This window comes from Nomascus leucogenys, chromosome 15, assembly GCF_006542625.1.
Source record: "Nomascus leucogenys isolate Asia chromosome 15, Asia_NLE_v1, whole genome shotgun sequence".
NCBI lineage: Eukaryota > Metazoa > Chordata > Mammalia > Primates > Hylobatidae > Nomascus > Nomascus leucogenys.
Genome location: NC_044395.1, coordinates 93,024,045 through 93,050,696, shown reverse-complemented (window position 1 = coordinate 93,050,696; position 26,652 = coordinate 93,024,045). Strand labels below are relative to the sequence as shown.

At 38.7% G+C, this 26,652-nt stretch overlaps 1 protein-coding gene and 1 pseudogene across 1 annotated transcript in view; one reads left to right on the top strand and one right to left on the bottom strand.

The window, feature by feature from the left end:
- The first annotated feature begins 2,016 nt into the window (after positions 1-2,016).
- The window catches only part of CCDC73 (coiled-coil domain containing 73), a 148,449-nt gene continuing 123,813 nt past the window's right edge, over positions 2,017-26,652 (top strand). The window contains exon 1 of the mRNA XM_030828735.1: positions 2,017-2,151. Within this exon, the coding sequence (XP_030684595.1) occupies positions 2,017-2,151 (135 nt within the window). The remainder of the gene's footprint in view (positions 2,152-26,652) is intronic.
- On the bottom strand, positions 3,634-3,985 carry LOC105738818 (annotated as a pseudogene).

Below are 26,652 nucleotides of genomic sequence, written 5' to 3'. Positions count from 1 at the left end.
AGTTTTTAAAATGTTTTATTTAGAATTTTTGGTTATTTTTAGTAGGAGGATTGGTCCAAATAACATACCTCATCATTTTTAGTAATGGAAATTTTCCTTTTAGAAAGTTTCTTTCATGCACACTGCTGTTAATTTTATGTGTCAACTTGGCTAGGCTGTAGTACCCAGATACTGGGTCAAACACCAGTCTAGATAATGTTGTGAAGGTATTTTCAGGCTGTGATTAACATTTAAATCAGCAGACTTTGAGTAAAGCAAATTACTCTCCATAATGTGGGTGGGCCTCATCCAATCAGGTGAAGGCCTTAAGAGAAAAAGATTAGGCTTGTCCAAGGAAGTGGGAATCTTGCTTCCAGACTGCTCTTGGACTTGAGCTACAACATCCACTCTTTCCTGAGTCTCTAGCCTGCTGGTCAGCCCTAAACATTTCACAGTTGTCAGCCCCCACAATTGTGTAAGCCAGTTCCCTAAAATCTCTCTCTGCGTGTCTGTGTGTGTAGGTCTGTGTCTATATATATATGTGCATATGAGTCTTTTTCACAGATATACATACACCCCCCCACATATATACACACATACCCATCCTATTCTGTTTCTCTGGAGAATGCTTATTAGTATAATACTTACCAGAATGGCTAAAATAAAAACAATAGTGATAACAGCAAATGCTGGTGGAAATTTGGAGAAACTGTATTACTTGTACATTGCCAGTGGGAATGGAAAATGGTATAGCCACTCTGGAAAATAATGTGGCAGTTTCCTTTACACTAAAAATGGACTCAATATTCACTCAATCCAACAATTTTACTCTTGGGCATTTATCTCTAAGAAATGAAAAATTATGGTCACAGAGAAATGTGTACATAAATGTTTATAGCACCTTTATTCATAATAGTCACAAACTGGAAACTACTAAAATGTTATTCAGTGGGTGAGTAGTTAAGTAAATCATACATTCATACCATGAAATACTACTAAACAATAAAAAGGAATGAATTATTGATACATGTAACGATTTGGATGAACCTAAAAAAAAGCTATAGGTTACATGATGTGTGATTCCATTTATGAGCACTCTTGAAATAACAAAATTATGGAGATAGATAACAGATTAGTATTTTCTCAGTTAAGGATGGGGGAAGAGAGTGGGTATGACAACAAAGAAACTGCTTGAAGAAGCTTGTATTGATACTAGAGTTCTGTATTTTAAATTGAGGTCATAGTTATATGAAGCTATAAATATGATAAACTTGCCAAAAGCATATATACACACAGACACATGCACACAAATAAGTACATGTATAACTGGTAAAGTGCTAATAAGCTCCGTGGATTGTACCAAAGTCAGATGCACATTTTTAGTATTGTACTCTTGTTATACAAGATGTTAACATTTTCAGGGGTTATTGAGAGAATGGTGTATAGGACTTCACTGTACATTCTTTTGCAACTACCTGTGAATTGATCATTGTTTCATACTGAAAAGTTGAAAAGTTTCTTGCAGCCTGACTCATACATTTTCTGGGTTGAGAAAGATATTTAACTATCTTGGTTTTTAATAAAAGGCAATTTTTCCAGCCTTCGTCTTCCTACTATGTTGAGTTTAAAGATTGCGTGTTACTATTCATATCATCTTTGCAAAAAACTTTATGTCAAGGCAAAGTTTAGGAAGCAGAATGTGTATCCCAGCTTTGGCATGAAGCAACTTGCCTGCAACATCATGAACCCAGCCTTTAGAAGATGGGTCTTTAGGGGAAGAAAATTTAGCCTTTGAGGGTACTCAGCTACCAGAAAAGGCTTCAACCATAGGGAAACAGAATAATACCATTTTTGCTAAGTGTTTTTTTTGTCAACATTAGAGTAGAGTGATGACACAACTGTTATTCAGTGCTGAAATTGGAGGATTATGGGATACAGGTTGTTATATTTTTATGGTAACTATGCTTTTACTTGAAAAACCTAGACAATTTTTTTTTCAGTTAAGACCTTTTTACATTACAGGAAATAAATATTAATATGGAAAACAACTTCAATACTGAGTCATCATCTACCTTTACTCTTCAAAGTTCTTCAGAGACATTGTTTTCTATTCAGCTATTAGATTTCAAAACAAGTTTACTGGAAGCATTAGAAGAATTGCGTATGAGAAGGGTAAGCTCCTTTTTAAAATGCTTTTGTTAAATAAGAAAACTTGATTTTGTTCAGTTTATTGTTTTCTAAAGAATAAAAAGGCTAAAAATCCCTCTTGTTTAGAAATAAAATATGTAGTCCAATTAATGAAGTAAAAGAGAATAGGACAGATTAAGTAAATGATCAGGGAGTGGGAAATAAGAATTTGGAAACTAAAGCACAAAATAAAAGAGGAGTTTTCAGATTAAGTGCTTGAAAAGTCAGCTAGTATTTATTGAGTCCCTGGGAGTGCACAGCTAGCACCCTCTTTAGACACATGGCTGATGAAAAATAATCGCTCTTGGGGAGATTACATTTTTGTTAAGGTTATTATATAGATGCCTATGAAACGATTAACGAAACAAGGCAGTATATGATTAAGTGACAAAATAAATATATGTAGTAAATATTCTGGGTTGAAAGAATCAAATATCTTTATTTTAAAAAGTGATAACTGTGATTTTTTCTTAAAGGATATGTCTAGTATAAAATTGTAAAAGACGAGGCAGGTGGATCACTTGAGGCCAGGAGTTCGAGACCAGCCTGGCCAACGTGGTGAAACCCTGTCTCTACTAAAATACAAAAAATTGGCTGGATATGGTGGCGCAGGCTTGTAGTCCCAGCTGCTCAGGAGGCTGAGGCACAAGAATTGCTTGAACCCAGGAGGTGGAGGTTGCAAGTGAGCCAAGATCATGCCACTGCACTCCAGCTTGGGTGACGGAGCAAGACTCTGTCTCAAGAAAAAAAAAAAAAAAAAGGAGAAAAAGTTGGTTTCAGCAGGATATCTATATTGTGCAAATCCCCTTAAAAAGCATTTTATTTCTGAGACTTGTATGGGTCTAAATTTTAACTCTATATAGGATAGATTGGAGCTTGGAAGATTCTGGAGAGAAAAAAATAAACCATAAAACTATTGCAATAAGGATATAGAAATGAGTTCACTAGGACATATATATGACCATGAAGATAGAACAGAAGAGGCAGAAAGAAGAATCAATAGAATGTACTGACTTCCTGAAAATAAGCTATAAATGAGAGAAAAAGATCTGAAACAACATTTTTATTATATAATATTACAGATACTGTTCTAGGATTTTAAAATATTGAAATTTATTGTTACAATAACAAAATTTAAATACCACAGTGTTCATCCTATTTAAAGCTACTTATTATTGTAATAAGTCTGTTTTAAGATGAAATTCTGCTAAAAATGGTATTTTGGATAAGTATTATAAAGAACTGTTTTTGTAAAATTAGCTTAAAATGTAATCTTTCCTAAGTGAAACAACTTCTGGTCACTATTTAAAACTTAGTATTCTGTTTTATTATGTTTTAAATTTTATACTTTGGTCTGTTTATATTTCCAACTTAAAAAATATGCTTCCTTTAAAAATTTTCTGAAAAATTTCAGATTAGAAAAGGAATAGTGTTTTTTTTTCTTTTATTACCCAAGAAAGCTTCATTTTAAAATTTAGCTTTCAAACTCTGTGCTTGTGCCTTCAACACTTTCACAAGGATTTTCTGCTCCTTGATGAAGAAAGCATGTTTGATCCTGTCATGGACACAATTAGCATACATGGAACCACCATAGGCTCTGCTGACACGTTTTTTCAAGATGACCTCATAAGAACTTTAGGTCTCACAGCACAAACTCCTTGAAATCTACTTGGAGGCATGCCACATGGAGATTTTGGTGCTTTCCAACCTTCTTGGTGTAAAGGTAAACAATTCTATTACCAGGGGTTTGGGACAGCCTAGTTTTGTTAGAGGCTGTATTGTAGGAAAGCCCATGATGATACGTCAAATGCTGGACCATTTTGAGTGCCTCTAGATGCCATCCCTGGATGAAGAGGAAAATGTTTTTAATAATCAAATGTAAAAGTATATAATACTAGCAATCAAATTCCTCATTGAAAAGAGAGCTTTCTTCTTAAAAAGGGGAAAAAATCCCTCATTTTCATTAGAAAAAGACAGTTACTGGTTTTCACATTTACACTGATGGCAGTACTTGACCTGCATTCCTAGATTTCCCCCTCAACATTTTAGTAGGAAAATTTCAAACATACGTAATAGTTGAAAGAACTTTACAGTGAACACCGATATACCCATTGTGGTAGACAGATCATGGTGGAGGTTGGAGGTTGTGGTGAGCCAAGATTGTGCCATTGCACTCCAGCCTGGGCGACAGAGCAAGACTCTGTCTCAAAAAAAAAAGAAAAAAAAAAAAAGGAGAGAATGAGTCCTTGCTTGGTAATTCAGATAATTCTTCTGGATCTTATCCAAGACCACCAAGGCAATACTTCTATGAGTCTGCAAGAACTACATCGTTACTGGGCTTGTGGTGCCCCCTGGTGCAGATGCGGCTGCAGTGACAAAAAACTTAGATCACAACACTCAGGTCCCTTCAAATACCTGGAAAGCCTTCCCAAGAAGGATAGGTACAAACAAGGCCACACTGCGAAGACTACCAAAAATACCCCACTCTTCAATGGCCAGACACTGACGAACACTCATAAGCATCAAGACCATCCAGAAAAACATACCTCACCAAACAAACTAATAAGGCACCAGGGACCAGAGAAACAGAGACATGTGAACTTTCAGAGAGGTCAAAATAGCTGTTTTGAGGAAGCTCAAAGAAATTCAGGATAACACAGAGAAGAATTTAGAATTCTGCCAAATAAATTTAATAAAGAGATTGAAATAATTTAAGAAGAGTCAAGCAGAAATTCTGGAATTGAAAAATGCAATTGACATACTGAAGAATGCATCAGAGTCTCATAATAGCAGAATTGATCAAGCAGAAGAAAGAATTAGTGAGCTTGAAGACAGGCTGTTTGGAAATATACAGTCAAAGGAGACAAAAAAGAAACACACCTACGAAATCGAGAAAATAGCCTCAAAAGGGGCAAATCTAAGCGTTTTTGGCCTTAAAGAGGACGTAGAGAGAGAGATGAGTAGAAAGTTTATTCAATGGGATAATAACAGAGAACTTCCCAAACCTTTAGAAAAATATGAATATTCAAATACAAGAAGGTTATAGAAAACCATGCAGATGTAACCCAAAGACGACTACCTTGAGGCATTTAATAATCACACTCCTAAAGGTCAAGGATAAAGAAAGATTCCTAAAAGCATCAAGATAAAAGAAACAAATAACATACAGTGGAGCTCCAGTACTTCTGGCATCAGACTTTTCAGTGGAAACCTTACAGGCCTGGACTTATTTAAAGTGCTGAAGGAAAAAAGCTTTTACCCTAGAATGGTATGTACAGTGAAAATATCCTTCAAACATGAAGGAGAAATAAAGACTTACCCAGATAAACAAAAGCTGAGGGATTTCATTAACACCAGACCTGTCCTACAAGAAATGCTAAAGAGAAGTCTTCAGTCCAAAAGAAAAGGATGTTAATCAGCGATAAGAAATCATCTGAAGATACAAAACTCACTGATAATAGTAGGTACACAGAAAAACACAGAATATTATAACACTGTAAATGTGATGTGTAAACTACTTATATCTTAAGTAGAAAGATGAAAAGATGAACCAATTAAAAGTAATAACTACAACAGCTTTTCAAGACATAGACAGTACAATAAGATACGAATGGAAACAACAAAAATGTAAAAAGTGAGGAGACAAAGTTAAATTATTGAATTTTAATAAGTTTTCTTTTTGCTTGTTTGGTAATTAGCTTGTTTATGCAATCAATATTAATTTATCACTTTAAAATAATGGGTTAAAGATAGTATTTGCATGCCTAATGGTAACCTCAAATCGAAAACCATACAAGAGATGCACAAAAATAAAAAGCAAGGAATTAAAAAATACCACCAGAGAAAAATCACCTTTACTGAAAGAAAGACAGGAAGGAAGAAAAAAGGAAAACCACAAAACAACCAGAAAAAAAAAAATAACAAAATGACGAGAGATAGCCCTCACTTATCAATAATAACATTGAATGTAAATGGACTAAATTCTTCAATGGAACATGTAGGGTGGGTCGCTTCCAAGATGGCTGAATAGGAACAGCTTTGGTCAACAGCTCCCAGGGAGATTGATGCAGAAGACAGGTGATTTCTGCATTTCCAACTGAGGTACCTGGTTTATCTCGCTGGGACTGGTTGGATAGTGGGTGCAGCCCACGGAGGGCGAGCTGAAGCAGGGCGGGGTGTTGCCTCACCTGGGAAGTGCAAGAAGTCAGGGGATTTCCCTTTCCTAGCCAAGGGAAGATGTGACTGTACCTGGAGGAGCGGTACACTCCTGTGCAAATACTGCGCTTTTCCCACGGTCTTCGCAACTGGCTGACCAGGAGATTCCCTCCTGTGCCTGTCTCGGAAGGTCCAATGCCCATGGAGCCTTGCTTGCTTGCTAGCGCAGCAGTCTGAGATCGACCTGGCATGCTGAAATTTGGCAGGGGGAGGGGCATCTGCCATTGCTGAGGCTTGAGTAGGCGGTTCTGTGCTCACAGTGTAAACAAAGCAGCAAGGAAGCTCGAACTGGGTGGAGCCCACTGCAGCTCAGCAAGGCCTACTGCCTCTCTAGATTCCATTTCTGGTGCAGGGCATATCTGAACAAAAGGCAGCAGATAGCTTATCCAGACTTAAACATCCCTGCCTGACAGCTCTGAAGACAGCATTGGTTCCACCAGCATGGCGCTCAAGCTCTGATGACAGACAGACTGCCTCCTCAAATGGGTCCCTGACCCCCTTTAGCCTGACTCGGAGATGTCCCAGTAGGGATTAACAGACACCTCATATAGGCGGGTGCCCCTCCCTCTGGGACGAAGCTTCTAGAGGAGGGATCCGAAAGCAATATTTGCTGTTCTGCAGCCTCCGCTGGTGATACCCAGGCAAACAGCATCTGGAGTGGACCTCCAGCAAACTCCAACAGACCTGCAGCTGAGGGGACGGTCTGTTAGAAGGAAAACTAACAAACAGAAAGGAATAGCATCAACATCAACAAAAAGGACATTCACACCAAAACACCATCCGTGGGTCACCAACATCAAAGACCAAAGGTAGATAAAACCACAAAGATGGGGAGAAACCAGAGCAGAAAGGCTGAGAATTCCAAAAACCAGAATGCCTCTTCTCCTCCAAAGGAACACCACTCCTAACCAGCAAGGGAACAAAACTGGACAGAGAATGAGTTTGACGAGTTGACAGAAGTAGGCTTCAGAAGGCCGGTCATAACAAACTTCTCCGAGCTAAAGGAGCATGTTCTGACCCATTGCAAGGAAGCAAAAATCCTTGAAAAGTTAGACAAATGGCTAACTAGAATAAACAGTGTAGAGAAGAGCTTCAGTGACCTGATGAGGCTGAAAACTACAGTATGAGAACTTCGTGAAGCATACACAAGCTTGAGTAGCCAATTTGATCAAGCTGAAGAAAGGATATCAGTGATTGAAGATCAAATTAATGAAATAAAGTGAGAAAACAAGATTAGAGAAAAAAGAATGAAAAGAAACAAACAAAGCCTCCAAGAAATATGGGACTATGTGAAAAGACCAAATCTACATTTGATTGGTGTACCTGAAAGTGACGGGAAGAATGGAAACAAGTTAGAAAACACTCTTCAGGATATTATCCAGGAGAACTTCCCCAACCTAGCAAGGCAGGCCAACATTCAAATTCAGAAAATACAGAGAACACCACAAAGATACTCCTTGAGAAGAGCAACCCCAAGACACATAATTGTCAAATTCACCAAGGTTGAAATGAAGGAAAAAAATGTTAAGGGCAGCCAGATAGAAAGGTTGGGTTACCCACAAAGGGAAGCCCATCAGGCTAACAGCGGATCTCTCGGCAGAAACTCTACAAGCCAAAAGAGAGTGGGGGCCAGTATTCAACATTCTTAAAGAAAATGATTTTCAACCCAGAATTTCATATCCAGCCAAACTAAGCTTCATAAGTGAAGGAGAAATAAAATCCTTTACAGACAAGCAAATGCTGAGAGATTTTGTCACCACCAGGCCTGCCTTACAAGAGCTCCTGAAGGAAGCACTAAACATAGAAAGGAACAACCAGTATTAGTCCCTGCAAAAACATGCCAAATTGTAAAGACCATCAATGCTACAAAGAAACGACATCAATTAATGGGCAACATAACCAGCTAGCATTATAATGACAGAATCAAATTCACATATAACTGCATTAACCTTAAATGTAAATGGGCTAAATGCCCAAACTAAAAGACACAGACTGGCAAACTGGATAAAGAGTCAAGACCCATCAGTGTGTTGTATTCAAGAGACCAACCTAACGTGCAGAGACACACATAGGCTCAAAATAAAGGGATGGAGGAAGATATACCAAGCAAATGGAAAGCAAAAAAAAAAAAAAAAAAAAAAAAAAAAGCAGGAGTTGCAATCCTGGACTTTAAACCAACAAAGATCAGAAGAGACAAAGAAGGCCATTACATAATGGTAAAGGGATCACTTCAACAAGAAGAGCTAACTATCCTAAATATATATGCACCCAATACAGGAACACCTGGATTCATAAACCAAGTTCTTAGAGACCTACAAAGAGACTTAGACTTCCACACAATAATAGTGGGAGACTTTAACACCCCAATGTCAATATTAGATCAACGAGGCAGAAAATTAACAAGGATATCCAGGACTTGAACTCAGCTCTGCACCAAGCAGACCTAATAGATATCTACAGAACTCTCCACCCCAAATCAACAGAATATACATTCTTCTTGGCACCACATCACACTTATTCTAAAATTGACCATATAATTGGAAGTAAAACACCCTCAGCAAATGTAAAAGAATAGAAATCACAACAAGCTGTCTCTCAGACCACAGTGCAATCAAATTAGAACTCAGGATTAAGAAACTTACTCAAAACCGCACAACTACGTGGAAACTGAACAACCTGCTCCTGAATGACTACTGGGTTCATAACGAAATGAAGGCAGAAATAAAGATGTTCTTTGAAACCAATGAGAGCAAAGACACAATGTACCAGAATCTCTGGGACACATTTAAAGCAGTGTATAGAGGGAAATTTATAGCACTAAATGCCCACAAGGGAAAGCAGGAAAGATCTAAAATTGACACCCTAACATCACAATTAAAAGAACTAGAGAAGCAAGAGCAAAAAAATTCAAAATCTAGCAGAAGACAAATAACTAAGATCAGAGCAGAACTGAAGGAGATAGAGATACAAAAAACCCTTCAAAAAATTAATGAATCCAGGAGCCGGTTTTTTGAAAAGATCAACAAAGTAGATAGACTGGTAGCAAGACTAATAAAGAAGAAAAGAGAGAAGAATCAAATAGTTGCAATAAAAAATGACAAAGGGGATATCACGACTGATCCCACAGAAATACAAACTACCGTCAGAGAATACCACAAACACCTCTACGCAAATAAACTAGAAAATCTAGAAGAAATGGATAAATTCCTGGACACATACACCCTTCCAAGACTAAACCAGAAAGAAGTTGAATCTCTGAATAGACTAATAACAGATTCTGAAATTAAGGCAATAATTAATAGCCTACCAACCAAAGAAAGTCCAGGACCAGATGGATTCACAGCCGAATTCTACCAGAGGTATAAGGAGGAGCTGGTACCATTCCTTCTGAAACTATTCCGATCAATAGGAAAAGAAGGAATCCTCCCTAACTCATTTTATGAGGCCAGCATCATCCTGATACCAAAGCCTGGCAGAGACACAATAAAAAGAATTTTAGGCCAATATCCCTGATTAGCATCGATGGGAAAATCCTCAATAAAATACTGGCAAACCAAATCCAGCAGCACATCAAAAAGCTTATCTACCACGATCAAGTTGGCTTCATCCCTGGGACACAAGGCTGGTTCAACATATGCAAATCAATAAATGTAATCTACCACATAAACAGAACCAACGACATAAACCACATGATTATCTCAATAGATGCAGAAAAGGCCTTTGACAAAATTCAACAGCCTTTCATGCTAAACACTCTCAATAAACTAGGCATTGATGGAATGTATCTCAAAATAATAAGAGCTATTTATGACAAACCCACAGCCAATATCATACTGAATGGGCAAAGACTGGAAGCATTCCCTTTGAAAACTGGCACAAGACAAGGATGCCCTCTCTCACCACTCCTATTCAACATAGTGTTGGAAGTTCTAGCCAGGGCAATCAGGCAAGAGAAAGCAATAAAGGGTATTCAAATAGGAAGAGAGGAAGTCAAATTGTCTCTGTTTGCAGATGACATGATTGTATATTTAGAAAACCCCATCGTCTCAGCCCAAAATCTCCTTAAGCTGATAAGAAACTTCAGCAAAGTCTCAGGATACAAAATCAATGTGCAAAAATCACAAGCATTCCTATACACCAATAACAGACAGAGAGCCAAAATCATGAGTGAACTCCCATTCACAATTACTACAAAGAGAATAAAATACCTAGGAATCCAACTTACAAGGGATGTGAAGGATCTCTTCAAGGAGAACTACAAACCACTGCTCAAGGAAATAAGAGAGGACACAAACAAATGGAAAAACAAACACTCTATACACTGCTTTAAATGTGGCCCAGAGATTCTGGTACATTGTGTCTTTGTTCTCATTTGTTTCAAAGAACATCTTTATTTCTGCCTTCATTTCGTTATTTACCCAGTAGTCATTCAGGAGCAGGTTGTTCAGTTTCCTTGTAGTTGTGTGGTTTTGAGTGAGTTTCTTAATCCTGAGTTCTAATTTGATTGCCCTGTCGTCTAAGAGACATTTTGTTGTGATTTCTATTCTTTTACATGCTCATGGATAGGAAGAATCAATATTGTGAAAATGGCCTTACTGCCAAAAGTAATTTATAGATTCAATGCTGTCCCCATCAAGCTACCACTGACTTTTTCACAGAATTGGAAAAAACTACTTTAAAGTTCATATGGAACCAAAAAAGAGCCTGCATTGACAAGACAATCCTGGGCAAGAAGAACAAAGCTGGAGGCATCACGCTACCTGACTTCAAACTATACTACAAGGCTACAGTAACCAAAACAGCATGGTACTGGTACCAAAACAGAGATATAGACCAATGGAACAGAATGGAGGCCTCAGAAATAACACCACACATCTACCACCATCTGGTCTTTGACAAACCTGACACACACAAGCAATGGGGAAAAGATTCTCTATTTAATAAATAGTGTTGAGAAAGCTGGCTAGCCATATGCAGAAATCTGAAACTGGACCCCTTCCTTACACCTTATACAAAAATCAACTCAAGATGGATCAAAGACTTAAATGTAAGACCTAGGACCATAAAAATCCTGGAAGAAAACCTGGGCAATACCATTCAGGACATAGGCATGGGCAAAGACTTTATGTCTAAAACACCAAAAGCAATGGCAACAAAAGTCGAAATTGACAAATGGGATCTAATTAAACTAAAGAGCTTCTGCACAGCAAAAGAAAGTATCATCAGAGTGAACAGGCAACCTACAGAATGGGAGAAAATTTTTGCAATCTATCCATCTGACAAAGGGCTAATATCCAGAATCTACAAAGAACTTAAATTATTTACAAGAAAAAAGCAAACAACCCCATCAAAAAATGAGCAAAGGTTGTGAACAGACACTTCTCAAAAGAAGACATTTATGCAGCCAAGAGACCTATGAAAAAATGCTCATCATCACTGGTCATTAGAGAAATGCAAATCAAAGCCACAATGAGATACCATCTCTTGCCAGTTAGAATGGTGATCATTAAAAAGTCAGAAAACAGCTGATGCTGGAGAGGTTGTAGAGAAATAGGGATGCTTTCACATTGTTGGTGGGAGTGTAAATTAGTTCAACCATTGTGGAAGACAGTGTGGTGATTCCTCAAGGATCTAGAACTAGAAATACCATTTGACCCAGCCATCCCATTACTGGGCATATACCCAAAGGATTATAAATCATGCTGCTATAAAGACACATGCACACATATGTTTACTGCAGCACTATTCTCAATAGCAAAGACTTGGAACCAACCCAAATGTCCATCAATGATAGACTGGATTAAGAAAATGTGACACATGTACACCATGGAATACTATGCAGCCATAAAAAGGATGAGTTCATGTCCTTTGTAGGGACATGGATGAAGCTGGAAACCATCATTCTCAGCAAACTATCACAAGATCAGAAAACCAAACACCACGTTCTTACTCGTAAGTGGGAGTAGAACAATGAGAACACGTGGACACAGGGAGGGGAACACCACACACAGGGGCCTGTGAGGGGGTGGGTGACTAGGGGAGGGATAGCATTAGGAGAAATACCTAATGTAGGTGACAGGTTGATGGGTGCAGGAAACCACCATGGCATATGTATACCTATGTAACAGAACTGCACGTTCTGCACATGTAACCTAGAATTTAAAGTATATATAAATATATATATTATATATAAATACATAAAGAACATGTAGAGTGGCTGAATAGATTAAAAAAAGAGACTCAACAATCTGTTACCTACAAGAGACACACTTCACCTATAAAGTCACACATAGACTAAAAATAAAGGGATGAAAAAGATATTCCATGCAAATGGAAACCAAAAAAGAGCAGGAGTAGCTATACTTATATCAGACAAAATAGTTTTTGTTTCTCAAAACTATCACAAGATCAGAAAACCAAACACCACATGTTCTCACTCATAAGTGGGAGTAGAACAATGAGAACACATGGACACAGAGAGCGGAACATCACACACAGGGGCCTGTGGGGGGTGGGTGGAATTTTATCAACCATTTAAAGAAGAACTAATACCGATTCTACTCAAACTGTTCCAAAAAAAAGTAGAGGCAGAAGGAATACCTCCATACTCATTCTACAAGGCCAGTATTACTCTGATACCAAACCAGACAAAGACACATTACCAAAAAAAAAAAAAAGAAAGGAAAAGAAAACTACAGGCCAATATCTCTGATGAACATTTACAAAAATTCTCAACAAAATACTAGCAAACAGAATTCAACAACACATTAAAAGGATCATTTATCATGACCAAGTGGGATTTATCACAGGGATCCAAGGATGTTTCCACATATGCAAATCAATGTGATATAGCTTATCAACAGAATGAAGGACAAACATATAATTATTCCAATTTATTCTGAGAAAACATTTGATAAAATTCAATGTCCCTTCATAATTAAAATTCCTCAAAAACTGGATATAAAAGGAGCATACCTCAATACAATAAAAGCCATATATGATAGACCCAGAGCTAGTATTATACTGAATGGGAAGAAACTGAAGCCTTTTCCTCTAAAATCTGGAACATGACAAGGATGCCCACTGTTATTCAACATAGTACTGGAAGCCCTAGCTAGAGCAATCAGACAAGAATAAATAAAGGGCATCCAAATTGGAAAGGATGAATTCAAATTATCCTTGTTTGCAGATGATATGATCTTCTATTTGGAAAAACCTAAAGATTCCACCAAAAACTATTAGAATTGATAAACATATTCAGTAAAGTTGCAGAATACAAAATCATCATACAAAACCCAGTAGCATTTCTATATGCCAACAGCAAGCAATCTGAAAAAGAAGTCAAGAAAGTAATCTCATTTACAATAGCTACAAATAAAATTAAATATCTAAGGAATAACTCAATCAAAGAATTGAATGCTCTCTACAATGAAAACTATAAAACATTGGTGAAAGAGATGGAAGAGAACACAAAAAATAATGGAAAGATATTCCATGTTCATGGTTTGGAAGAATCAATATTGTTAAAATGCCCATAATACCCACAGCAATCTACAAATTTAATGCAATGCCAATGAAAATATTAATGGCATTCTTCAGAGAAATAGAAAAAAAAATTCTAAAATTTATATGGAACCACAAAAGACCCAGAATAGCCAAAGCTATCCTGAGCAAAAAGAATAGAACTGCAGGAATCACATTGCCTGACTTCAAATTATACTTCAGAACTATAGTAACCAAAACAGCATGGTACTGGTATTAAAAACAAGCACATAGACCAATGCAACAGAATAGAGAACCCAGAAACAAAGTCACACACCTATAGTGAACTCATTTTCAACAAAGGTGCCAAGAACATACATTGAGGAATGACTGTTCAATAAATGGTGCTGGAAAACCTGGATATACATGTGCAGAAGAATGAAAGTAGACCACTGTCTCTTTCCATATACAAAACCAAAACCAAAATGGACTAAAGACTTAAATCTAAAACTTCAAGCTATGAAATTACTAAAAGAAAATATTGGGGGAAACTCTCCAGGACATTGGACTGGGCAAAGATTTCTTGAGTGATACCCCACAAGCACAGGAACCAAAGCAAAAATGAACAAATGGGATCACATCAAGCTAAAAAGCTTCTGCACAGCAAAAGAAACAATCAACAAAGTGAAGAGACAACTCACAGAAAGGGAGAAAATATTTGCAAACGATCAATCTGACAAGGGATTAATAACCAAAATACATAAAGAGCTCAAACATCTATATAGGAAAAAAATCTAACAATCCAATTTAAAAATGGGCAAAAGATCTGAATAAATATTTCTCGAAAGAAGACATACAAATGGCACACAGGTATATGAAAAAGTGTTGAACATCACTGATCATCAGAGAAATGCAAATCAAAACTACAATGAGATACCATCTCACCCCAGTTAAAGTGGCTTTTATCCAAAAGACAGGCAATAACAAATGCTGTTGAGGATATGCAGAAAAGGGAACCCTCATACACTGTTGGTGGGAATGTAAATTACTATAACCCCTACGGAGAACAATTTGCAGGTTTCTTAAAAAACTGAAAATAGAGCTACCATATGATCCAGCAATCCCACCACTAGGTATATACCCAAAGGAAAGGAAATCAGTATATCAAAGAGATATCTGTACTCCCGTGTTTATTGTAGCACTATGCACGGTAACCAAGATTTTGAAGCAACCTAAGTGTCTGTAAATAGATGAATGGATAATGAAAATGTGGTACATATACACAGTGTATATGAATATACAATTCAGCCATAAAGAAGAATGAGATCTTATTACTTGCAACAACATGGATGGAACTGGAGGTCATTATGTTAAGTGAAATAAGCCAGGCACAGAAAGATGAACTTTGCATGTCTTCACTTATTTGTGGGAGGTAAAAATTAAAACAGTTAAACTCATGGAGATAGAGAGTAGAATGATGGTTACTAGAGGCTGAGAAGGGTAGTGGGAGTCGGGTTAGGGGTGACCTGGGGATGGTTCATGGGTACAAAAAAAATAGACTGAAAAAGATCTAGTAACTGATAGCACAACAAGGTGGCTATAGTCTAATAATTTTGTTATACATTTAAAGATAACTAAGAGTATTAATTGGATTATTTGTAACATAAAGGATAAATGCTTGAGGTGATGGATGCCTCATTTACCCTGATGTGATTTTTTTTTTTTTTTTTGAGACACAGTCTTGCTCTGTTGCCCAGGCTGGAGTGCAGTGGCACGATCTTGGCTCCGGGCAACCTGTGCCTCCCAGATTCAAGTGATTCTCGTGCCTCAGCCTCCTGAATAGCTGGGATAACAGGCATGTGCCACCATATCCTCCCGAGCTAATTTTTGTATTTTTAGTAGAGATGGGGTTTTACCATGTTGGCCAGGCTGGTCTTGACCTGGTCTCAAGTGGTCCATCCACCTTGGCCTCCCAAAGTGCTGGGATTACAGGTGTGAGCCACCATGCCAGGCCCTGATGTGGCTTTTATATAATGTATCCCTGTGTCAAAATATCCCATGGACCGTGTATATATATATGTACACACACACACCTACTATGTACCCACAGATATTAAAAATAAAGGATGTTTTAAAAGTTTAAAAAATCATGAAATTTTGGGCAGGTTTAATGTGCAGAATTAGATGATTGAATCAAATATGAAGAATATTTTGTTGCTATTAAAAAAATAAAGAGCCAGGTGAAATGGGTGCACACCTGGAGTCCCAGCTACTAGGGAGGCTGAGGTGGGAAGAGTTGAGTCCAGCATGGGGAATATATGTATATATATACGTATATATATACATATATACGTATATATATACATACATATATATATATACACACACATATATATACATATATATATATGAGAACATGTGGTGTTTGGTTTTTTGTCCTTGCAATAGTTTGCTGAGAATGATGGTTTCCACCTTCATGCATGTCCCTACAAAGGACATGAACTCATCCTTTCTTATGGCTGCATAGTATTCCATGGTGTATATGTGCCGCATTTTCTTAATCCAGTCTATCACTGATGGACATCTGGGTTGGTTCCGAGTCTTTGCTATTGTAAACAGTGTGCAATAAACATACGTGTGCATGTGTCTTTATAGCAGCATGATTTGTAATCCTTTGGGTATATACCCAGTAATGGGATGGCTGGGTCAAATGGTATTTCTAGTTCTAGATCCTTGAGGAATGGCCACACTGTCTTCAATGTCTTCCACAATGGTTGAGCTAGTTTACCATCCCACCAACAGTGTAAAAGTGTTCCTATTTCTCCACATTATCTCCAGCACCTGTTGTTTCCTGACTTTTTAACAATCGCCATTCTAACTGGTGTGAGATGGCATCTCATTGTGGTTTTGATTTGCATTTCTCTGATGGCCAGTGATGATGAGCATTTTTTCATGTGTCTGTTGGCTGCATGAATGTCTTCTTTTGAGAAGTGTCCGTTCATATCCTTCACCCACTTTTTGATGGGGTCGTTTGTTTTTTTCTTGTAAATTTGTTTGAGTTCTTTGTAGATTCTGGATATTAGCCCTTTGTCAGACGAATAGATTGCAAAATTTTTCTCTCATTCTGTAGGTTGCCTGTTCACTCTGATGGTAGTTTCTTTTGCTGTGCAGAAGCTCTTTAGTTTAATTAGATCCCATTTGTCAGTCTTGACTTTTGTTGCCATTGCTTTTGGTGTTTTAGACATGAAGTCCTTGCCCATGCCTATGTCCTGAATGGTATTGCCGAGGTTTTTTTTCTAGGGTTTGTATGGTGTTAGGTCTAACATGTAAGTCTTTAATCCATCTTGAATTAATTTTTGTATAAGGTGTAAGGAAGGGATCCAGTTTCAGCTTTCTACATATGTCTAGCCAATTTTCCCAGCACCATTTATTAAATAGAGACTCCTTTCCCCATTTCTTGTTTTTGTCAGGTTTGTCAAAGATCAGATGGTTTTAGATGTGTGGTATTATTTCTGAGGGCTCTGTTCTGTTCCATTGGTCTATATCTCTGTTTTGGTACCAGTACCATGCTGTTTTGGTTACTGTAGCCTTGTAGTATAGTTTGAAGTCAGGTAGCGTGATGCCTCCAGCTTTGTTCTTTTGGCTTAGAATTGTCTTGTCAATGCAGGCTCTTTTTTGGTTCCATATGAAGTTTAAAGTAGTTTTTTCCAATTCTGTGAAGAAAGTCATTGGTAGCTTGATAGAGATGGCATTGAATCTATAAATTACCTTAGGCAGTATGGCCATTTTCATGATATTGATTCTTCCTATCCATGAGCATGGAATGTTCTTCCATCTGTGTCCTCTTTTATTTCATTGAGCCATGGTTTGTAGTTCTCCTCGAAGAGGTCCTTCACATCCCTTGTAAGTTGGATTCCTAGGTATTTTATTCTCTTTGAAGCAGTTATGATTGGGAGTTCACTCATGATTTGGCTCTCTGTTTGTCTGTTATTGGTGTATAAGAATGCTTGTGATTTTTGCACATTGATTTTGTATCCTGAGACTTTGCTGAAGTTGCTTATCAGCTTAAGGAGATTTTGGGTTGAGACGATGGGGTTTTCTAAATATACAATCATGTCATCTGCAAACAGGGACAATTTGACTTCCTCTTTGCCTAATCGAATACCCTTTATTTCTTTCTCTTGCCTGATTGCCCTGGCCAGAACTTCCAACACTATGTTGAATAGGAGTGGTGAGAGAGGGCATCCTTGTCTTGTGCCAGTTTTCAAAGGGAATGCTTCCAGTTTTTGCCCATTCAGTATGATATTGGCTGTGGGTTTGTCATAGATAGCTCTTATTATTTTGAGATATGTCCCATCAATACCGAATTTATTGAGAGTTTTTAGCATGAAGTGTGGTTGAATTTTGTCAAAGGCCTTTTCTGCATCTATTGAGATAATCATGTGGTTTTTGTCTTTGGTTCTGTTTATATGCTGGATTATGTTTATTGATTTGTGTATGTTGAACCAGCCTTGCATCCCAGGGATGAAGCCCACGTGATCATGGTGGATAAGCTTTTTGGTGTGCTGCTGGATTCGGTTTGCTAGTATTTTATTGAGGATTTTTGCATCGATGTTCATCAGGGATATTGGCCTAAAATTCTCTTTTTTTGTTTTGTCTTTGCCAGGCTTTGATATCAGGATGATGTTGGCCTCATAAAATGAGTTAGGGATGATTCCCTCTTTTTCTATTGATTGGAATAGTTTCAGAAGGAATGGTACCAGCTCCTCTTTGTACCTTTGGTAGAATTCGGCTGTGAATCCATCAGGTCCTGGACTTTTTTTGGTTGGTAAGCTCTTAATTATTGCCACAATTTCAGAGCCTGTTATTGGTCTATTCAGAGATTCAAGTTGTTCCTCGTTTAGTCTTGGAAGGGTGTATGTGTCCAGGAATTTATCCATTTCTTTTAGATTTTCTAGTTTATTTGTGTAGAGATGTTTATAGTATTCTCTGATGGTAGTTTGTATTTTTGTGGGATCAGTGGTGATATCCCCTTTATCATTTTTTATTGCGTCTATTTGATTCTTCTTTCTTTTTTTCTTTATTAGTCTTGCTAGCGGTTTATCAATTTTGTTGATCTTTTCAAAAAACCAGCTCCTGGATTCATTGATTTTTTTTTTTTTTTTTTTTTTTTTGAGACAGAGTCTCGCTCTGTCTCCCAGGCTGGAGTGCAGTGGCGCAATCTTGGCTCACTGCAAGCTCTGCCTCCCGGGTTCACGCCATTCTCCTGCCTCAGCCTCTCCGAGTAGCTGAGACTACAGGCGCCCGCCAGCACACCCGGCTAATTTTTTGTATTTTTAGTAGAGACAGGGTTTCACCGTGGTCTCGATCTCCTGACCTCGTGATCTGCCTGCCTCAGCCTCCCAAAGTGCTGGGATTACAAGCGTGAGCCACCGCACCCAGCTCATTGATTTTTTTTGAAGGGTTTTTTGTTTCTCTGTCTCCTTCAGTTCTGCTCTGATCTTAATTATTTCTTGCCTTCTGCTACCTTTTGAATGTGTTTGCTCTTGCTTCTCTAGTTCTTTTAATTGTGATGTTAGGGTGTCAATTTTAGATCTTTCCTGCTTTCTCTTGTGGGCATTTAGTGCTATAAATTTCCCTCTACACACTGCTTTAAATGTGTCCCAGAGATTCTGGTATGTTGTGTCTTTGTTCTCATTGGTTTCAAAGAACATCTTTATTTCTGCCTTCATTTCGTTATGTACCCAGTAGTCATTCAGGAGCAGGTTGTTCAGTTTCCATGTAGTTGAGTGGTTTTGAGTGAGTTTCTTAATCCTGAGTTCTAGTTTGATTGTACTATGGTCTGAGAGACAGTTTGTTATAATTTTTGTTCTTTTACAGTTGCTGAGGAGTGCTTTACTTCGAACTATGTGGTCAATTTTGGAATAAGTGTCATGTGGTGTTGAGAAGAATGTATATTCTGTTGATTTGGGGTGGAGAGTTCTGTAGATGTCTCTTAGGTCCACTTGGTGCAGAGCTGAGTTCAGTTCCTGGATATCCTTTTTAACTTTCTGTCTCGTCGATCTGTCTAATGTTGACAGCGGGGTGTTGAAGTCTCCTATTATTATTGTGTGGGAGTCTAAGTCTCTTTGTAGGTCTCTAAGGACTTGCTTTATGAATCTGGGTGCTCCTGTATTGGGTGCATATATATTTAGGATAGTTAGCTCTTGTTGAATTGATCCTTTTACCATTATGTAATGGCCTTCTTTGTCTCTTCTGATCTTTGTTGGTTTAAAGTCTGTTTTATCAGAGATTAGGATTGCAACCTCTGCTTTTTTTTGTTTTCCATTTGCTTGGTAGATCTTCCTCCAACCCTTTATTTTGAGCCTGTGTGTGTCTCTGCACATGAGATGGGTCGCCTGAATGCAGCACACTGATGGGTCTTGACTCTTCATCCAATTTGCCAGTCTTTGTCTTTAATTGGAGCATTTAGCCCATTTACATTTAAGGTTAATATTGTTATGTGTGAATCTGATCCTGTCATTATGATGTTAGCCGGTTATTTTGCTTGTTAGTTGATGCAGTTTCTTCCTAGCATCGAGGGTCTTTACAATTTGGCATGTTTTTGCAGTGGCTGGTACTAGTTGCTCCTTTCCATGTTTAGGGCTTCCTTCAGGAGCTCTTGTAAGGCAGGCCTGGTGGTGACAAAACCTCTCAGCATTTGCTTGTCTGTAAAGGTTTTTATTTCTCCGTCACTTATGAAGCTTAGATTGGCTGGATATGAAATTCTGGGTTGAATATTCTTTTTTTAGAATGTTGAATATTGGCACACACTCTTTTCTGTCTTTTAAAGTTTCTGCCAAGAGATCCACTGTTAGTCTGATGGGCTTCCCTTTGTGGGTAACCCGATGTTTCTTTCTGGCTGCCCTCAACATTTTTTCCTTCATTTCAGCTTTGGTGAAACTGACAATTATGTGTCTTGGAGTTGTTCTCCTCAAGGAGTATCTTTGTGGTGTTCTCTGTATTTCCTGAATTTCAATGTTGGCCTGCCTTGCTAGGTTGGGGAAGTTGTCCTGGGTGATATCCTGAAGTGTGTTTTCCAACTTGGTTCCATTCTCCCCGTCACTTTCAGGTACACCAATCAGACGTAGATTTGGTCTTTTCACATAGTCCCATATTTCTTGGAGGTTTTGCTCATTTCTTTTTACTCTTTTTTCTCTAAACTTCTCCTCTCACTTCATTTCATTCATTTGATCTTCAATCACTGTCACCCTTTCTTTCAGTTGATCAAATCAGCTACTGAAGCTTGCACATTTTTCACATAGTTCTTGCGCCATGGTTTTCTGCTCCATCAGGTCATTTAAGGTCTTCTCTGTGCTGTCTATTCTAGTTAGCCATTCGTCCAATCTTTTTTCAAGGTTTTTAGCTTCTTTGTGATGGGTTCGAACATGCTCCTTTAGCTCGGAGAAGTTTGTTATTACTGGTCTTCTGAAGCCTTCTTCTCTCAACTCATCAAAGTCATTCTCCATCCAGCTCTGTTCCTTTGCTGGTGAGGAGCTGTGTTCCTTTGCAGGAGAAGAGGCACTCTTATTTTTAGAATTTTCAGCTTTTCTGCTCTGGTATCTCCCCATCTTTGTGGTTTTTTCTACCTTTGGTCTTTGATGATGGTGACGTACAGATGGGGTTTTGGTGTAGATGTCCTTTCTGTCTGTTAGTTTTTCTTCTAACAGTCAGAACTCTCAGCTGCAGGTCTGTTGGAGTTTGCTGGAGGTCCACTCCAGACCGTTTGCCTGGGTATCACCAGTGGAGGCTGCAGAACCGCAAATATTGCAGAACAGCAAATGTTGTTGCCTGATTGTTCCTGTGGAAGCTTCGTCTCAGAGGGGCACACGGCTGTATGAGGTGTCAGTCAGCCGCTACTGGGAAGTGCCTCCCAGTTAGGCTACTCGGGAGTCAGGGACCCACTTGAGGAGGCAATCTGTCCATTCTCAAACTCCATGCTGGGAGAACGACTACTCTCTTCAAAGCTGTCAGACAGGGGCATTTAATTCTGCAGAGGTTTCTGCTGCCTTTTGTTCAGCTATGCCCTGCCCCCAGAGGTGGAGTCTACAGAGGCAGGCAGGCCTCCTTGAGCTGTGATGGGCTCCACTCAGTTCGAGCTTCCTGGCCGCTTTGTTTACCTACTCAAGCCTCAGCAATGGTGGGCGCCCCTCCCCCAGCCTTGCTGCCACCTTGCAGTGTGATCTCAGACTGCTGTGCTAGCAGTGAGCCAGGCTCCGTGGGTGTGGGATCCTTTGAGCCAGGCGCAGGATATAATCTCCTGGTGTGCTGTTTGCTACGACCGCTGGAAAAGCACAGTATTAGGGTGGGAGTGACCCGATTTTCCAGGTGTCATCTGTCATGGCTTCCCTTGGCTAGGAAGGGGAATTCCCCGATCCCTTGTGCTTCGCAGGTGAGATGATGCCTCGCCCTGCTTCGGCTCACGGTCTGTGGGCTGCACTCACTGCCCTGCACCCACTGTCCGCCAAGCCCCAGTAAGATGAACCCGGTACCTCAGTTGGAAATGCAGAAATCACCCGCCTTCTGCATCGCTCACGCTGGGAGCTGTAGACTGGAGCTATTCCTATTTGTCCTTCTTGGAACCTCCCCCTCAGAACTCAATAGATTTAGCAGCTGATTAGACACAGCAGAAGATAGGATTGTAGAACTACATGACATTAGAAAATATCCAAAATGGATTAAACATACCACCCAGAGATTCAAGAAGCTCTGTGAAGCCCAGTAGGATGAATACACAGAAAATCATACCCAGATACATCATGGAAGAACTGAAAACCAAACAGAATCTTAAAAGCAGCCACAAGTCGAAAAGATTAATTATTTTCAAAGCAACAACAATAAGATGAAGATGGATAGTGGGCTTCTCAGTAATAATTACTCAACCTGGAAGACAATAGAATGGCACCTTTAAAATGCTAAAAGAATAACTACCAACCTAGAATTCTATTCCCAGCAAAAAAAATCCTCAAAAATGGAGGTGTGAATCTTAAATGAAATTTTCTAAGTGAGAGAAGCCAGATTCAAGAGGCTGTATAGTATAATGCATTTATACGACATTCTGGAAAAGACAGAACTATAGCAATGGAAAATAAATCAGTGATTACTAGGTATTGGAGGATAGGAGAGGGGTTTGCTATATGGAATGCATGAGAAATTTAGGGGATGATGTAATTCTGTGTATTATATATACCACAACATTCTTCTGTCAAACCTGTAAAATGACACCAGAAGGAGTCAACTGTACTATATGCAAATTTACAAGGATGTGCAGGAGAACTCTAGTGTGGAATTTATACTATGAAAATGTAACAGCCTTTCACAAATGCATAACATAAAACTCAATGAGCAGAGTAGGGGGAAAAGAAGTTGACTTAACTTTGGAAAATGGCATTTTGACTGGATACTGTAAGGCTAAAGACAAAAAGAAAGGTACATAAACAATGTTTCTACTTGGTAGATTTGTTTCTTGGATGGGTGCATGTCAGCAATTCTGAAACTACAGGTATACTAGAGTTGAACAAATAAGCAAATCGGTACTGAGAGGTAGGTATATTTTTTCACTGTTGAAAGAAGTTACTAATAAGCAAAGGGGAAGGCTAGAATGAGCTCTTTGCTGCTGCATTAGAGTTGGAGATACATCATGCCAGTTAGAATGTTGATTATTAAAAAGTCAAAAAACAACAGATGCTGGCAAGGATACAGAGAAAAAGGAATGCTTTTACACTGTTTGTGGGAGCGTAAATTAGTTCAACCATCGTGGAAGATGGTGTGGCGATTCCTCAAAGATCTGAGGCAGAAATACCATTTGACCCACCAATCCCATTGTTGGGTATATACCCAAAGAAATCTAAAACATTGTTTTATAAAAATATTAATACATGCACATGTATGTTCATTGCAGCACTATTCACAATAGCAAAGACATGGAATCAACCTAAAAGCCCATGAGTGATAGGATAAATAAAATATGGTATATACACACCATGGAATACTATGCAGCCATAAAAAGGAACGAGATCAGGTCCTTTGCAGAGACATGGATGGAGCTGGAAGCTGTTATGCTCAGCAAAGTAACGCAGCAACAGAAAACCAAACACTGCATATTTTCACTTATAAGTGGGAGTTGAGTGATACAAACACATGGACATATAGTGGGGAACAACATACACTGGAGTCTATTAGGGCAGGGATGGGGAGGGAGAGCATCAGGAAGAATAGCTAATGGATGCTAGGCTTAATACCTAGGTGACGGGTTGATCTGTGCAGCAAACCACCATGGCACACCTTTACCTATGTAACAGACCTGCACATCCTGCACATGTACCCTGACACTTAAAGTTGAAAAAAAAAAGAATTGGGCTGGGCAGGGTGGTTCATGCCTATAATCCCAGCACTTTGGAAGGCCAAGGCGGGTGAATCCACCTGAGGTCAGGAGTTCAAGACCAGCGTGGCCAACATGGTGAAACCCCATCTCTACTAAAAATACAAAAATTAGTCGAGTGTGGTGGTGCACTCCTGTAGTCCCAGCTCCTTGGGAGGCTGAGGCAGGAGAATTGCTTGAACCTGGGAGGCAGAGGTTGCAGTGAGCTGAGATCACACCACTGCACTCCAGCCTGGGCGACAGAGCAAGACTCCAGCTCAAAAAAACAAAACAAAACAGAATAAAACAGAACAAAACAAAACAAAACAAAACAAAAAAAACAGAATCGGAGATATCAGTATAAATTCATGGTTTAATTATATACAGATAGAAAGATAAATATAGACATATGTGTATACATGGGTTAGCGTGTATACGTATATTTTCTAGCTTTGTCTGCTGAGAGGGCCTAGAAGAACTGATACCCAGATCTTGGGATCTAAATATTATTATCTAGTAAAAGGAACCAGGACTCTTAGTAAAAGGAACCAGGAGACATGACCTGTTTCAGGGCTGGGCATCTTGTAGTGCTGGAAAGTAAGGAAGTACTTAAAGTAATGTCAAAAGGATACATAAGACAGCCCGAAAGAGCTCCCACGGTTAAAACTGGAGCAATTTGAACCACAAAATAATGATATTATTGGATCCCCTATTAATATAAATAAATGATTAAATAAATGGATAAATTGGGGAGAGGGGAGTTTATTTATTTATTTAGTATTTTTTTTTGAGACAAGGTCTTGCTCTGTTACCTAGGCTGGAGTGCAATGGTGCAACCATGCTTCACTGCAGTCTTGACCTCCTGGGCTTAAGCAATCCTCCTACCTCAGCCTCCTGAGTAGCTGGGACCACAGGTGGCACCATCATGCCTGGCTAAATTTTAAATTTTATGTATAGATGAGATCTCCTCATGTTGCTCAGACTGGTCTCAAACTCATAGCCTCAAGCGATCCACCTGCCTCGGCCTCCCAAAGTGCTAGGATTACAGGCGGGAGCCATCGCACTCAGCTGGGAAAAATATTTTACAAAACAATTTCAGCTACCAAATGTAGGAGGAAAAGGAGAAATAGAAAAATCACCCTTAGAAAATCACAGTAATAATTGCTGCAGGCCAGGCACAGTGGCTCACGCCTGTAATCCCAGCACTTTGGGAGGACGAGGCAGGTGAATCATGAGGTCAGGAGTTCAAGACCAGCCTGGCCAAGATGGTGAAACCCCATCTCTACTAAAAATACAAAAACTAGGCGGGCATGGTGGTGGGTGCCTGTAATCCCAGCTACATGGGAGGCTGAGGCAGGGAATTGCTTCAACCCGGGAGGCGGAGGTTGCAGTGAGCCGAGATTGCGCCACTGCCCTCCAGCCTGGGCCACAGAGCGAGACAGCGTCTCAAAAAAAAAAAAAAAAAAAAAAAAAAAAAAAAAAAAAAATTGCTGCAGGCAGTATCCACTGATGAATGCCAAATTTGATGGCTGAAACTTTAAGGAGAAACAAGGTAGTTACACAGTCACACAATATTTTTTCCAAATTATTTACTGTAGTGATTTTATATCTTGTTCAAAATTTTGCTATTCCTCCCTCCGGGAAGCAGAGCTTAATTCTATGCTCCAACACCCCACCCTATTGTGGAATAAGTGACTTGTTTCTAATGACTAGAATATGTAAGGGAAAAATACTAGGTTTACAGTGGAGACCAACCTTCTAGACCAACCTAAAACCCAGAAATAATTCATGTTGGTATCAGTGATTCACGTGAGTATCAAATATTCATGATGCAATGTGATGAAAAGGGAACTTTATTCTCTATGACATTCTTCCCCCACAGCTAGTATAATTATGAAAAAATATCAGACAAGCCCCATTTGAGGGACATTCTACAAGATACCTCAATAATATTCTTCAAAAGTGTCAAGGTCAGTAAAAACAAGGAAAGACTGAGAAACTGTGACAGAATGGAGGAATCTAAGGAGACATGATGACTAAATGCAATGTGGTAACCTGGACTGGATCCTGGCATTTATAAGACTATAAATTTTTCTCAATATGGCTTCAGCTGGATCCTAAGTTTTATATATTGTATTTTTATTCAAATTATTTTCTAATTTTTTTGTAATTTCTTCTTCAACATATTGGCTACTTAGAAGTATACTTCTTTTAAGAATATTTGGGTATTTTATTTTTTGCTAACTTAAAAAATTGATTTCTAGCTTATTTCTATTGTATCAGATAATATAGTCCATATAATTGCAGTCACTTAATATATGTAGAGATTTTGCTTTCTGGCCAAGCATATAATTGATTTTGGTAAATATTCTAACACTGATGAATTTGAA